At 36.7% G+C, this 16,371-nt stretch overlaps 1 protein-coding gene across 7 annotated transcripts in view; it reads left to right on the top strand.

Moving 5' to 3' along the window:
• Window positions 1-16,371, top strand: part of LOC139979397 (pericentriolar material 1 protein-like) — a 48,021-nt gene that overhangs the window by 12,420 nt on the left and 19,230 nt on the right. For 5 of the 7 annotated variants that reach the window (XM_071990152.1, XM_071990157.1, XM_071990158.1 and 2 more), the window contains 14 exons: window positions 529-655; window positions 1,469-1,603; window positions 2,524-2,581; window positions 3,290-3,459; window positions 6,737-7,018; window positions 7,373-7,505; window positions 10,375-10,441; window positions 10,811-10,932; window positions 11,620-11,669; window positions 12,222-12,375; window positions 12,789-12,888; window positions 14,028-14,104; window positions 14,813-14,996; window positions 15,618-16,001. In XM_071990152.1, coding sequence (XP_071846253.1) covers window positions 529-655; window positions 1,469-1,603; window positions 2,524-2,581; window positions 3,290-3,459; window positions 6,737-7,018; window positions 7,373-7,505; window positions 10,375-10,441; window positions 10,811-10,932; window positions 11,620-11,669; window positions 12,222-12,375; window positions 12,789-12,888; window positions 14,028-14,104; window positions 14,813-14,996; window positions 15,618-16,001 — 2,043 coding nt within the window. The remainder of the gene's footprint in view (window positions 1-528; window positions 656-1,468; window positions 1,604-2,523; window positions 2,582-3,289; window positions 3,460-6,736; window positions 7,019-7,372; window positions 7,506-10,374; window positions 10,442-10,810; window positions 10,933-11,619; window positions 11,670-12,221; window positions 12,376-12,788; window positions 12,889-14,027; window positions 14,105-14,812; window positions 14,997-15,617; window positions 16,002-16,371) is intronic. The other 2 variants (XM_071990154.1, XM_071990153.1) reach the window with 2 other exon arrangements.

Consider the following 16,371-nt stretch of genomic DNA (forward strand, 5'->3'; position numbering starts at 1 on the left):
AATACTGAATATATGTTGGCTACAAGTTAGTTTGAACAGTTCCAAGCTTAAACAGAGTTAAAAAGAAGCAAACAAAATCACTTTAACAGTACTGTCACTTCATCCCTGCTCGTTTGCTTACATTGACTGTATTCTTGATGTTAAATAGAATTACATCTTAAACATTAAGCAGGAAATGGGTGGAATCAGGCTCACAAACGTATGAATTATTCTATGTAGTTTGTGTACACAATCAGGGCAATTTTTTTTTATGGATTTCTGGTCGTTCGGATTTTACAAGTAATGCATCAAAACTGCCTTCTCCTTGGACAAGTGTTAGCTATACCTCAGCACTTGAAAAAAATCATGTGGTGTTACCTATCTACAAATATAATAGAAATATTTAAGAAAACCTCATGAAAGAGCCATTGTATATGCGCCGACTGAGTTTTTTGTCTTGTTTGTTAATTATGAATAATTTCTTCTTGATTTGATATTTGATACTATTGTCATTCACCAGACTATATCTGTTCTGTCTGTTTTTTTCAGATGCTGCTAGTAGCATTGATCCAGCTTCTGAAGCTGAAGGATCACAGATTGGTAGAAACTTCGCAAGTGGAGGAGGAGGAGATGGAGTGAAACTGGAGGGGACCAGCGTTGGATCGGACAGTTTAATGTAAGATTTTATATTCAGTTTTTAAAGCGTAACTAAGTAGCAAGGGGAAAAAATGGTAGGTCGAACCAAAAAGTTGCCAAGAAATAATCTGTAAACCTATTAGGGAGAAAAAACCTTAGTAAGCAAACTTATTGGCACAATCAACTATTAAGAAATTAATAAATTTATAACAAAAATTTGCCAGAGATGGAATTAAATATGAAGAAAGATGACACAAAGGTTTACAGGTTCAATGAAGTTTAAATTCTCATCTGATCCATTTGCTGCATTATTGGTTATCCATTTAGGGAAATAAATTCATCAGCTTATTGTAGGATGGTACTTTAGTGGTGGTGGTGTTCTACTTTAGCTTGTGCAGCAACCTTCGTCTAACTGTTTACGTATATGACAGTCTTGTAGTTGTTGGGTCTGAGTTAGGAATGTTGCCTCTGCTATACAGCTGAAGGAGAGGGGGGGGGGTTGGTATATTATACTCCTAAATGATTCCTTTAAAGTAAAGTTTTCAGACCAGCAAGTTTGGCTGTCTACAAGATTAATGAATGATGGAAGGGTAAGATTTGTTTCCTTGGATAACCTAAGGATGATTGTAGCTTTCCCTCATTCCTAGTCAGGGCCTCTGTGATCACCCAACAAAACGACAACTCTTAAAACTCAGACATGATGATGTGACATGGATCAGAATAGCTGTTAAGAAGAAAAAGGAAGTTTGATTCATTAACAAACTTAACAAAAATTCTAATTCTTGTATATATGTCTAGCTGGATATTTTGTTTAGCTTCCCTCCATGTTGCAGTCTCACTTTCTTCTAAACAGGAAGCTTCAAGAAGTTCGCCATCGGCTGACAGAGTTGCAAGGTCTGGTCCAAGAATACCAAGGCACAACTCAGGAATCAACAAACAATGGCCATGATGCAAATTATGAGGACCCAGAGCTAATGAGTAACCTGAGGTATAGAATAAATATGCTCTCATTAACAGTTGTGTTGTGTTAATCTAAGGCTAACTGACAAAGGCCAGACCTGTAGATGATAATGGTTCAATTGGTCAAGACACATCACAAGACACTCCTAGTCTGGGATAACCATGATGGTTTGCACCACTTATTTGTCATTAATATAGTTTGTTGTGTCAGGGGTGGGGTGGGGGGAGTTTGAGTTCTTTCAAGAAAATTCCAAGACCATTCAGTACGAATATAACTCTTACATAAGTGGGTTTTTCGTTGTAGCCAGTTTTGCTTAAAGGATTGCTTACTCAATTCAAAGAACAATGATTGGATGGATACACTTTGATTTGTAGAATTCAAAATAGTTGGGTGTCCAATTACCGAAGCAGAATTTCCTCTGGAACTGAAGAATTCTGTTACTCCAGTGGAAACAAGGATTTGCACGTACTAGATAGATATCCTGAAATGGCAGGGTCAATCATGACTAGACAGCAATTTGATTGATAATTGATAAATAAGGGTCCATGAAATGACCTGAAGTATTACGGTTTATTTGAAGATTCCCACCAAGCTATGAAATGAGCCATAAGCTAAAATACTCTGCCATGGTTGTCACAGATCCACGATCACTGTGCAAAGGTGTCTTGCAATTTGGAGACTTAAGAGGCAATTTATTGCACTCTGTATCTGGGCAATTTGAGCAAAATGAGTAAATAAAAGTCTTTAAATCAGAGAGATATACTTCAACCATTTATAAATAACGACTTTAACAGCCAATTTACATCATAAGAAAGAGAACATACTAAAATATTTCACTATTTTTTGAGAAACATTTTGAAACATTAAGACACTGCTAGTAATAAATGAAAACTCAGGTAGTTTGGATGATTGTCTGGTAAATTAAATGTCCTTCTTTGCTTCCGTAGGAAACTTGAGAGAGGAGAGCTGATTGGTCGATATAGAGGTATTCATGTAAATAACCATGTGAGTATTGAATCATATATCACCTGCTCAATTAAAGTTCATTCGGGAAAGAAATTTATGCGAGTATAATAACTGGATCAAATTCAATGTAATTGTGAGTGATACTCAGTATGTTTGGTAACATTTTCAGCAAGTGAAAAACAAATCCTGTAAACAGTTTCATTTTTGCATCATTCAAAGCCAAACTTAATTAATAAAACTATTTGCAAGAATAATAAGATTGGTATCTTGTTTCTTGCAAGCAAAAGTGTAGTATTTTGACACAAAAATAACAGCATGTTGTAGATGGCAGACCACTTTACTGGAACCAAACTTATATCAGATTCTTTTTCATAATATTCTTTCTATATTCAATTAAAAAAACTTTCAATAATAACTACATGTGTGGAAGATATTTCATTATTCAGTAAGAAAACACTACCACATGATTTTTACCAGAATAGTTTTGCAGCATTGGAGTCTGAATGTGGTCTATTATTTTGTTGATTTAGGATATGAAAGCAAACAAAAAACAAAAACTGTCTAAAGTAGTTAACATTTGTCTCTTTATTTTAATTGCTTTTACAAAACCAATCGTTCGTTTCAATACCCTTTGCCTCGGGAACCAAGCTTCAACCCAAACTGTTGGCCTACCTCTTATGAAGCAGTTAATATTTGTCTCTTTATTTTGATTGCTTTTACGTTTGTTTCCATACCCGTTGCCTGCAGAACCAAGCTTCAACCCAAACTGTCGGCCCGCCTCTTATAAACCAGTCGGAGGATGAGACGCAGGGGACTCCCTCGGTAACGGAAGAGGAAACAGAGACTGAAAACGAGAGTGAACAGAGCTCCGTGCCTGTAGCTTGGGCCGAAGACCCTGAGCTAAGGGAAAAGTTTAGGTAAGTCATAGACAAAAGCTCTTATATATGAGCAGTGTTGTTGGAGTAATCCATTTAGAAAAGTCTGTTTCTTCTGCACAGAGCGTTCTTGTGACTTTTTCAGAGTTTGCAGAGCTCCGGGGAAAGTTCAGGTTTAGTTGTCAACAAAAGCCTCTACCTGTAGGAGTGATCATTGTGTTAGAGAATGTCCTGTAATTTGTACTAAAATGTCTGCTTTTTTGGTTCCTTGCTGAAAGCAAAGGAACCTATGTATTCAGGTTGGCGTGTGTGTGTGTGTGTGTGTGTGTGTGTGTGTGTGTGTGACGCTTAAGCTTGTATGCACGATAACTCAACAAGGGATTGACTGATCATGATCAAACTTGGTGGGTGGGTGGCCCATAGTGAGTAGATGAACCCTATTGTTTTTGGTGCCCACAAAGGTCACCAAAGGTCAGTTATGGTCCAAAAACCCAAAATACTAAAACTGCAATAACTCCCAGTGCCAATGTGCGACAAGGTTGATATTTTGGGACAAGTTGTGAACTGGTTAGGGCAATATTTTGAAACTTAACGGTCATGTGATCTGAGGTCACCAAAGGTCAATTAATGTTAAAAAACTAGTATTTTTGCGATAACTTGAGAACGAATTGTCCGTTAGGGTTGGGAGTTGCTTCAGTGTAATCCAATTGTCGACCCACATCTGGGTGACCCTTGACCTCAATTTGACCTTTGGTGACCTTTTCATGTTTTGGGGATTTTTACAGTTTCGATGCTATTTTCAGATGTCAAAGGTACCTTCCGATCATAAATATGGATAGGTTGACCCCCGTGTGACCTTTGTGTGCGAACTTATATGGGGTCAAAGTTTTCGGTCAGAGTTAGGATGGCTGTACAGACTTATCGTGTTGATTTTTGGAATCAGCAGATCAAACTACATTTGAAACCAAGGTCAAAAGGTCAAAGGTCACATTAGAAAAAATGTGCTTAGTTTGGGAGAAAACGGGCGAAAAAGAAAATGTTTGGTTTTGATGCTAGATTTGGATATCAAAGGTACCTTCCGATCAAAAATGTCAATGGGTTGACACCCGGGTGACCTTTGTGTGTAAAGTTATACAAGGTCAAAGTTAATTTTCAGACATTTAATGCAATAACTCTCAGTTCCAAGGTGTGACATGGTTGATATTTTGGGACAAGTTGCAAATGGTATAGGGGAATATTTTCAAACTTAATGGTCATGTGATCCGAGGTCACCAAAGGTCAATTAATGATAAAAAACTAGTATTTTTGCGATAACTTGAGAACGAACTGTCCGTTAGGGTTGGGAGTTGCTTCAATTTAATCCAATTGTCGACCCACATCTGGGTGACCCTTGACCTCAATTTGACCTCTGGTGACCTTTTCATGTTTTGGGGATTTTTACAGTTTCGATGCTATTTTCAGATGTCAAAGGTACCTTCTGATCATAAATGTCAATGGGTTGACCCCCGTGTGACCTTTGTGTGCGGAGTTATACGAGGTCAAAGTTAATTTTCAGACATTGAATGCAATAACTCTCAGTTCCAAGGTGTGACATGGTTGATATTTTGGGACAAGTTGCAAATGGTATAGGGGAATATTTTCAAAGTTAACGGTCATGTGATCCGAGGTCACCAAAGGTCAATTAATGATATAAAACTAGTATTTTTGCGATAACTTGAGAACGAACTGTCCGTTAAGGTTGGGAGTTGCTTCAATGTAATCCATTTGTCAACCCGCATCTGGTGACCCTTGACCTCAATTTGACCTCTGGTGACCGTTTCGTGTTTTGGGGATTTTTACAGTTTCGATGCTATTTTCAGATGTCAAAGGTGCCTTCTGATCATAAATGTCAATAGGTTGACCCCAATGTGACGTTCGTGTGCGAAGTTATACGAGTTCAAAGTTAAATAATATTAATGAGGTCACAGGTCAAACGTGAAAAACTCCCAAGTTGCAATAACTTAGCTACTATTTATTGGAATTTCGTCAAACTTGGTATGATGATATTGGTAGATAGTCTCCACACACTGATGTGTGTTGCAATTGATATCATGCATGTTTTTAAGGGGGGGGGGGCTAGCATTATTTCGTTATGAAAAGTTTGTATGCACAATAACTCAACGAGGGAATGACCAATCATTACCATACTTGGTGAGTGGGTGGCCCATAGTAAGTAGATTATCCCTGTTGATGTTGGTGCTCATTTCATGAATATTAATGAGATCATGGGGTCAAACGTGAAATACTCCAAATTGCAATTACTTGGCTACTATTACTAGTCGGAATTTCGTCAAACTTGGTATGATGATAATGGTAGATAGTCTTCACACACTGATGTGTGTTGCAATTGATATCAGGGCTTAGCATTACTTTGGCAACAAAAGTTTGTGAGCATAAATTACTGTTGTTGTATTAGGGCTTTGTTAGAAATTTCCCTATGAATGGAACTAATGAACAGCAGCAAGGAACCATGAAATGTTTTCATTCTGGTTAAGAGAACATTTTTGTAAGGGATTGAGATTTCTGTTTTCCTATGCCAAATAGGATTTTAGTTATTATAGAATGAAACATATTGTTATACATGACTAAGAGGGAGATGTGGGTACTTTACAGAATAATGTTATAAAATAAAATATATTGAAAATTTAAATATTGCTTCAGTGAACCAACTTCTTCAGACGGCACTCGCGTTTCTTATTTTGATATGTGTAAAAGTAAGTTGGCCTGACGTTTTGATCCTAGCAGGGTCTTCTTCAAAGGCTAAATGACAAGTAACAGTAACAGAAGGGACAAAAACACACATAATACAGACAGGTTAATGAGCATGGTGAACACAAAGAGATAGATGTTAGGGGATTAGTAGACAAGGGATGGAGAGAAGAAAGAAAAATACCAACATGGGAAGAGGAGAGGTAGGAGATAAACAGTGGAGGAACAAAGAGAGGATTAAGGGAAGGGCTAGGGAATAAACTGGAGAAGGACAAAGACAGAAAGGAGTGGAGAAAAAGGGTGGAAGAGAGCTATGAGAAGAGGAGTGAATGGGGGGTAATCCATTTCTAAATGGATTACTCCAACAACATATCTTATTTTGATAATCAGACTACAACTTTGATAATCAGACTACAACTACGCTTACGGCATTTTACCTTCATCATGTGTTTGCCCCCATTACCTTTATCTTGACTTTCCTAAGACTGTCTGTATGTTTGTTACATTGCTTGTACTAAGATGCTAATATCTCAGTGCTTCTCACCTCTCTCTCTCTCTTTATACCTCACAGGAAACTTGAAACAGCCAAGCAGAAATTACGAGAACTCCAAAAATTAGTATCAATCGTCCAGGAATTGCCAGAGGCGGCTATGGGTCTCCCAGATGACTTAGCTGAGCTAGCGATGTCCCTCACAGAGGAAGTATCAGAGGTCACACAAGATGAGGATGATTACGATGACGAAGAAGAAGATGAAGAAGGTGAAGATGAGGAACAAAGCACTAGAGACGAAGAAAGTGTAGCAGCCGAAGGCTACTCAGAGCTCAGTGAAGGAGAAGTCTCAGAGCAAACAAGGTAAGAGTTTAGTAACATGCTAGATATTCAGAAGTTAGGGAAGGAGAGGTCTCAGAACAAACAAGGTAAGAGTTTAGCACCATGCACCAGATATTGTTGCAAAAATGCATTGGCTGAAGTATGGCTTAGGTTTGTTAAGATTTAAACGGGGCATTAATTAATTTAAATAATGATATCACTTTAAGTTAGCAATTGCTGTCTGCAAGGCTTTGCTTTCAGTAATTCTACCACAAATATCGTGTCTATCACTGGAAAAGTATTTTTTCTATAGTGCTGAAAAAAACAATTGTAAAATATTTCCTATCCTCTACTGTATCTTACTACATGTTATCTCTTTTTGGGATTTTCAAACAGGGAGGCTTATTACGAGGCCAAAATGAGACAGCAAAGAAGGGAACTGGAAAAACTCATGGAGGAGAGAGGACAACTGTTGAATGTACAGAGACAGTTGAAGGAACTAAATCAAAAGTTACCCCCTATCAGCATGGTAAGACATTTTAAACAAGTGGTTGTAATGTAACATCCCCCTCTAATGTAACTTTAGTAGGTCAACTTGTTCTGTTCCAGTTTGGTGTGTTAACAGTTAGATCATTCAGAATGTCTCACACATTTCTGAAAAAATGTCTGACACTAGACTTATAACCCATTTAAACTAGGGTTACCAGGCCTTGCCTACATTATAAGAATTGGGGCAAAATTTGTTATTCTAACAAACAGGTGAGGGTAAGAAAAACATGAACTTTGTAGAGAACAGTAACCAAATAAAATCGAAAACAAACATCAAACTCAAGCTTGCAACAATTTTGCAATGTTTTTTTTTTCATAGCATATGTCCCTATAGACCTAATTTATTTTACAGAAGGTCAGAAATTATATTGTTTTCAATAACTGGTGAGATTAATTATCAGCTAATACCACCCACTTCTGAGAGCTTTCTACAGTAATATTTGTATTGTAGTGTTGCAGATGTTCAATAGGCATTGTTGCCAAAGGAACCAAATATTTTGTTCCCTTTTGAGATTTTTTATTTCTGCTGATGTTGGGAACGAATGTGATGTGTCCCTAACCTACATATTGAGAGATAAACAGCATCTAAATGAACAGCGAAAGATGTTTTGAGTTTTGAAATATGATTTTTATCTCAATACATTACATGTATAGAGATATTGTAACAGTAAGTGGGACTCTCTCTTCTCTTAAAAATTTTTCAGCGTCTTCAAACAAAGTTCTTTTTCTCTGGAATTTCCAGAGCAAGAATATATCATATAGACCAACAAAAGTTACTATTTTTTATTCCAGAATTGTATCTCATTCTGTGACTTTTTCACCGATTTATGTCCAAATCGGGCCAATTTGGACTGAAAACACACTTTGGCAAACCTGTTTTGCACACGCTCCAAAACTTATGTTTTATGAAAGAGAATAGAATAGAACTGTCTTTCAACAGTGGTATCGTCTAAGATAGGGTCCTATGTATTATATATTTTATTAACATTTTAAACTTTCATTTGTTGTTTACAGGTAGGTATTAATAAGAATTTTACTACCTGTATATGACATTTTATGGCTTTTATTTGCTTTATTTGATGTTTAAATGATTTTTCTTTCTTAAAACAACACTGAGCTGCCGCCCCTACTATTAGTAAAAAGGTCCGTTTTTGATGATTAAGCCCCGCCCCAAGTCTGTTTTGTAGCAGATTGGCTATGACTCATAACAGCTACACGAAAATGGCTACGCTCGCGACCAATTTCTGTAGTGTAGTTAGGTACGCGAGGTGTTAGTGTATTGCATGCTAATTACATTCTGTACTGCTAAATTCCATTTAAGGATAGTACTGGTGTTCAGGTAGCTTTTCAGAGCAAAGGCCATGATAAGTTTGTTTGATTGCCCTTCATGTATTTTGTATAATTACGTATACACATTCTTGTATTTCTGAAGGCTACTTACTGTAGGCCTTGTGCATTTAAAAAAAATATATATATATAAGCCTAGGCCTATTAGGCTTTCAGTGATAGGCCTAGCCACATTAGCATTGTACTGGTGTTCAGACAGCTTTTCCTAGGAAGGACCAGGGTAAGTTTGTTTGATGGGTACGTATAAAAGAGGAGCCGGCCATAGCATCACAACTTTTATAAGACTATAAAAATTGTATAAGGTTATGTTTTATTTATAAGGATATAAGATGTATAAGGTTATATGAAGTATGTTTAGCTTTCTTTTGAACCTGTAATGTTTGACATCAAATGTACAAAGAATTAAAATAAAATAACAAAATGGAGAGGAACTGAGGTGGCTATTAGGGGAAGAGGAGGCCACCCATCACTTGCATATAAAAACTTGTAATCTTCTTTTACATTATTTTTTTCCAAGTCATAAATCCATGAAATCTTCATGTCCAAAAAATTGAGATGGAAAAACGTGGGTTGTTTTGATATCTAGAAATGGACACAGTTTTGATGGTAGTCACCACTACAGTAACATACAGTAGGTCAATAGGCCTAGCTCTCAAGGCAGGCATCAAGAATATGGTCGAGTTGTTCGCCTCTTCTAATTTGGCTGAACATTGTCATTGACGTCAAACTATATGACCAAAAAGTCCAACAGAGACTGACCTAAGATGAAGGATACCACATAAAAAACAAGTTCTTAGGTATTCTATGACATTACTAAACCTTGCAATGTCGTTCTTTCGACTAACAGGCAATGAGCGCTAAAGGCAAGACTAGCAGGATAAAGTGTAACCTGCAGAGACTATTCGTGACAAAGTAGCAAAAATGCAAGTTATGTATTTGTTGTACCATGATTGATATTGATAATTGTAGAGACAGAGCAAAGATTTGAAATTAGGAATAAAAATTAAAAATTCCAGTATTGAGATACTGCATCATTGATGCTCTTGTTGATAATTTGTGAAAATGATTGTATTCTTCACAACTTTTGTAGTTTAGAGACTCTGAAAGAGAAACTATTTTACAGCTGGTGTTAAGAGAACAAAAAGAAGTGCCATGAAATATCATTTCGTAGAGGAGTGTTAAAATTACAGAGTGGGAAATAAAAACAACAATTCTAGACATTTTTACAAAGATTTTTAACAACATTTTGCAAGATTACAAATCAACTCTTTTAAAACCTTTTGCTGTTTCTGTTGTCAGCATTTCTCGAATCTACTGGTATTTTAGTGAAACTGTTTTGACAATATGTACATTATTAAGCCCATCACACCTTTTAATTATAGTTACTATGTGCGACAATATGTAACATATTGTTAAGCCCATCACATCTTTTATTTATTGTTAATATGTGTGACAATATGTAACATATAGACCATCACCTTTTATTTATTGTTTCCATTTAGATTAACAACTTCACACAGGATCAGCATCAGTTACACGCGAGGTATCTGCCACCGACAAATCCTCAAGGTAGGTGTTGTCAGGTGGAAGCTTGCAGACAAAAAAAGCTTTTGTTCGGCAAAATGGAATCCAATCCAATTTTACACTAAGGAACAGTAATATATCTCTTTATTCTGCATTATTTACCCAAGCCGATTTCATTACATTTAATTCTCAAAATAAATATTTATGGTGTAGCAAAGAAAGTAATAAGATAAAGAAAAATGAAGAAGGTACATGTGGTAAATGATGATCATAGTGTGTCCAAATATCGATAGGTCAAAGGTCAGAATATTACAGACTGGTTTGCCCTTAGACCTGCTTCGCAAGGATTAACCAAATAGAATTTGATAAGGTAAGGAAAAGTTTTAAATTTTTTTTTGTGTCTTCTTTTATCAGATTCACTGACTCCAAGCAGAGATGAAGTCTACGCTGAGATGAGGAGACACAAAATACTTCAGGAGGAGCTGAGGCAGAAGAAACGAGAACTGGCAGCTTTGGTGGCAAAGGTCAAGAGGAATGTAAGTGTGGAATAATTTTGAATATTCATGCAACTGTACATGAATATGCAGTAGTGTTTCTATCTCCTCACCTTATTATCACAGCTAGGCTTAATTGTAAGGATATGTCCTATTGAATATGCATTTCTGTGAACAACAGAACACACTTCCTACATAAATCTTTCATAAGTAATAACATTTCCGATGGATGTGGATAATTGGGTGGTCTTTCATTAAATCAAAAGTGAAAATATCCATCAGACATCTTTGAGTGGGATAACAGTACCTTTAAATTTCAGCCTAACTGTGATAATAAAGTGTTAACTGGCAACTACTTATGAATATAAAAATTTCTTTAATAAGAATCCTTAGAACCTTTGTTTTCTTACTGCTAGGAAGGAAATTTCATCGACTATAGTGTGAATCATATGTGGGTAGTTTCGTTCAACTATGAAATCCTTGAGCCCTACCATCTGTTTTTACAGTACAACAAACAAAACAGAAATTACAAAGTTCAGAATAAACACGGCTTGACATTTTCTACACTAAACTTAGTGAAATCTTACCTGAAAAAAATAAAATTAAGAATAGCTGTGAAGACTGCAATCTCCATTAACATGTATCCTTACTGTAACCATTTAATAAAGATGTTTTAACATGTAAAGCATTGGATGTGAAAGTGAAATTTGAATACTCATCTCCTTACAGAAGCTGAGTACAGACGATATGAATGATCTAGAAGATAATGATTTATTCAGGTGAGTCATGGATGCCTGTCAAATGTACAGGATAAAAGTGAGCTAGGGGGATTTATCTGGAAAATGCCAATTTGAATTATATCTTGTTTATATGTTAATACTTCATATTGGTGGTAATGGGATGTCTTGATCCTTCCATATAAAACAAGAACTAGCATATACTTTTGTTTTATTGATTCAGTACAATGATAAAATGCTTCTTACAACCAGGAAACATTGAGAATAAAGATATAAACAGAGTCTGTCCTAGGACTATGTTGTTTTCTATGCCCTGCATTCCTGCAAGAAACTAAATACAAATCCAATCTGTAACAAAAACATATATTTGGTCCATATGCTGGGATTTCTTGCAGCTAAAAGTGGCACAGATTTAAATCAACCCGTGGGATACATTCTGGTAGAACTTTCAATGCATATTAACTTTATCATCGGTGTAGTATTTATTTCAACTGTTGAAATCTACCAGTAGTCATCCTTGAGACTGGGTTAAAGAATAATAAACCTGATCTTATATTTGTGTTCTTTTCTCTTCTACGTTGTTTCTCTTGACAGCAGAGTGAGCATGCGTAGTGCAGATGTCACAGCCGCTGCTACGTGGGGAGGCTCCTCACAGATGAGTGACTACGAGGAGGATGATGACGAAACCAACGATGCCTACAGAGGACGCAGAGGATTAGCAGAAGAAGAGGAGGAAGAAGAAGTAGAAGTTAGTGTTATTCATTCAACATCTCCATCGACTTCTCACATCGCATTCATTTCATATCTGTAGGGCTGGTTAGTCTAACCGGTGGCAACATTTGCATGACCACAATGTCCGATGTGACTGACCTTTATTTAAAAAACAAACTAAAATTAAAGAAAACAACTGTATTATACTAACTTTTGTTTTTGTGAAAGGCTTGCTGTTATCATTACTGTACATGTGTTTTGTTTACATCATATTCGATACGTAGCTCTACCTGTTCACTTGGTTGTATTTTTAGATATTAATTTTAGATATGACCCTTAGGTCCTAAAAATTCTTGCCACCATGTTTTAGGGGTAAGCTGTAAGTAACTTTTCATTATTAAAGCATTGAAAGTACTGAATAGTCAAGGATTTGAACTTTTCATTCCACAGGGTAATAGCATTGCTATGACATCAGACACATACACTGTGGAAGAACCAAGATTCAACCCAGGAAGACCCAGCATCCTCGCAAATGAAAGTGACTATGATGGTAAGGTATTCTCTGTAATGATCAGATTTTACCCATTTCAGATTTTAAGGCAAGCACTCTACATTTTTCTGTAGGTTTATTTTTGTTTCTGTATAATCACTTGTTTTGTATATTCAATGTATTTCTGCTACTCCAAATCGTTGTCTCTGTTTGCTGTTTGCATTACACAGAGATAATATTTGCTATGTTTTATATATATTTTTTAATTTGAGCTGTATGTAGCAGCTTGATTTGTTTATCTTCTGCATTTCTGTGGTTTTGTCAAGTGTTTCAATCCCCCTCACAGTGAAGTTGAAATTAAAGAGATAAAATAATGAACCAGATCTAGTGAAGTCTAAGTTGGTTAGAAATAAGCAATAGATAAAGGTTGAATTTAGAACTGTGTCTAACAAAAATTTATGAAGTAGTTCAGTAGGTTTTACCCCCCCCCCCCACCACAATAACAAAAGAACAAAATAGTGACCAAGATGTGAAGAATAGATAAGAAAGGAAAGGAAAGTGACTATGAAGAATAATGAGGGTATTGTTGTCTAGGATGTTATTATCTAAGGTATTGTTATCTTGGATGTTATTATCTAAAAGGTATTATTATCGAAGGTATTATTATCTAAGGTATTATTATCTAAGGTATTGTTATCTAGGATGTTATTATCTAAGGTATTGTTATCTTGGATGTTATTATCTAAAAGGTATTATTATCTAAGGTATTGTTGTCTAGGATGTTATTATCTAAGGTATTGTTATCTTGGATGTTATTATTTAAGATATTGTTATCTAGGATGTTATTAACTAAGGTATTATTATCTAAGGTATTAATCTAAGGTGTTGATCTGGGCAAGGTCTTAATGGAAATTAAACTGACATAGGTTACCAATAAACTCACTAGTCAAAAACTCAACATACAAGCAAGGAGTACAAGATGAATAGAAGTTAAAAATAATAAAGACTGAAAAAGGGTATGGATTTAATTACATCTTGCTGGTGAGAGGAAGGCAAGAAATACATGAGGAGAAACAGAATAACAGATGTGATTACCAAGAGGGAATTAAAAAAGAAAAGAAATAAAAAGACTATTCAAAGGAGGATAAAGAAATGGGTACATTGTTTGATGCATTGTGAAATCCTTTTACACCTTTTAGAATCACTGCTAGAGATGCATGGTATCAGATATCCAGGAAGATTTCCCAGGCAGCAATATCTTAATCCTAGACAAGAAGTAAGTAAACATGTATAAGGACTCCTAAACATCATATATACATTACTATTGTGAGGTCTTGTTGAGTTTTCTTGAGTGGGAGTGTCAGTTGCTGAACCAACATATTGATTGTCTTGGTGTACTTTTATGTATCTTGGGCAAGCATGAATCTATGGAGAAGACATAACATTCAATTGGTAATTTGGTGCTTGAATTCTCTAAATTGTTGAGGACTTTCAAAGAGGTGATGAGCTGTGTTCTTCTCACCAGGGTTTGCTATTCCTACTTCCCATCCTCTTGATAAACTAGGACGTCAATAATACCAAGGCATAGACAGTAGTTATGTACCAAACCACTAACTCTCTTTTTCTTGTCACTCCTACCTCTTCAAAATTAAAACACAAGTTGGTAGCCATCAAAAAGGTAATTGACATGGGGTATTTGCTTCACAGTGTCCTCTTCATATGTCTATCTACTAAGGAAGGGCAAGGATTGGAGGGTGGGGTGGGCAGGGGGAGGGGGTGAGATGGGCAATTGTGAGTGTAATTTTCCTCTGTCATTAGCTATCAGTGATCCTATTTCTTTCAACATCAAGCTTTATCTTCATCCAGCCTCTCTGACCTGAGTTTAGATGTTGTTGGAAGACAATGCACAAAATTATGTAAGTGTAGCTATTCACTTTTCATTAGTCTCCTTTAAAACTATGAAAAACCTTCTTTTAATTTCAAGCAGAACCTGCGTGCACCGGAGGACCTCGTTGAGGACATGTCTCAGTATTCGGAGGACTACCTCCGTCTTCAGGTCCAGGTGGACCATCTCCAAGACCAGCTGGAAGACAGCGTCCGAGTCACCCAGGCCCTGGTCAAAGACCAACATGCCATGATGCATATGCTACATCAAAATTCCATGTCAGGCAAGTCATATTATCTTATCCTCATAGTAATTTTCTTCTCTTGGAGTTGGTTGGGGGGGGGGGGGCTGGGTGGATGGGGGAGTTTAACTTTGAGGATAGGAGATGGTACATGATTGAAATGTCAAACAGCTTGTAGGAAACAGATGTAACAAGCTCTCAAGCATATAATACCTTTGTTATGTTACCTTCAGTGGAGGAAATCTTTTGAGTTGCAATATCACTGCCCTCAGTGGAATTAAGTTGAAATGTTGAAATTTATTTTCTTGATGAAGTTGTCACTGAAATGCTTGAATGTACTCCGCCTACTATTTGTGATCCCTTTTTCATGTTCTTTCTGCGGTGCTAATATTGATCTCAATTGGAGATTTTTTTTGTCTTCTGACTGACCAAGGTTCTGTGGTGTTATATTCTACTTGTAGTCTCAATATCATCACTGCTTTGCAATGATGGGTTGATATGAACATGTGAAGCAATATCAAGACAAAGTAAGGCTGATATATGCCGACCCAACTCACCCCCTTAACCCCCTCATCCTAGATCTCTCCCTCCTAATTTTTGGATCCTTCATACTGGAGTTAATCCCATGGATGATTTCATGTACCTCTTCTGCTGTCATTGCAGGATTCCACCAGTCATACCAAGGTCTTTCTCCATCTCCTCTCCCAAGTGGACTACCAAATGGTGCAGGCGGTGACCCCAGACTGGCAGAGCTTCTCCATAATTACGACCTACGGCTACAGCACCAGCAGTTGATGTTAAACCTGAACAATGCGTACAATGATCTATTCAAGCAACAAGAAGCGCTTGAGAACTTTTACTCGAAAGCAGAGAACACAGAAGACAAACGAGAGAACTTGAACAGTAATAACAGTGTGCACGAGAGGTTGGAAGAGGATGAGGAGGAGAACCCTTATAATCAGAGGGACATATACTCCCCCTATGGTAGACCAGGCCAGGGATCAGGAAGCTACCAGAGAAAGTATGGATTGCCAGAAGATACACAAGGTTAGCTTTACTTACGTTCAGACTAGAAGGTCACCTACGTGCTCTAACTTTAAGTTCAGACTAGAAGGTCACCTATGAGCTCTAACTTTAAGTTCAGACTAGAAGGTCACCTATACGCTCTAACTTTAAGTTCAGACTAGAAGGTCACCTTTGTGCTCTAAGTGTAAGTTCAGACTAGAAGGTCACCTATACGCTCTAACTTTAAGTTCAGACTAGAAGGTCACCTATGCGCTCTAACTTTAAGTTCAGACTAGAAGGTCACCTATGTCCTCTAACTTTAAGTTCAGACTAGAAGGTCACCTATGCGCTCTAACTTTAAGTTCAGACTAGAAGGTCACCTATGTATCAGTTACAACTATTATACCAGTAA

The sequence above is a fragment of the Apostichopus japonicus genome, chromosome 14 (genome assembly GCF_037975245.1).
Source record: "Apostichopus japonicus isolate 1M-3 chromosome 14, ASM3797524v1, whole genome shotgun sequence".
Lineage (NCBI taxonomy): Eukaryota > Metazoa > Echinodermata > Holothuroidea > Aspidochirotida > Stichopodidae > Apostichopus > Apostichopus japonicus.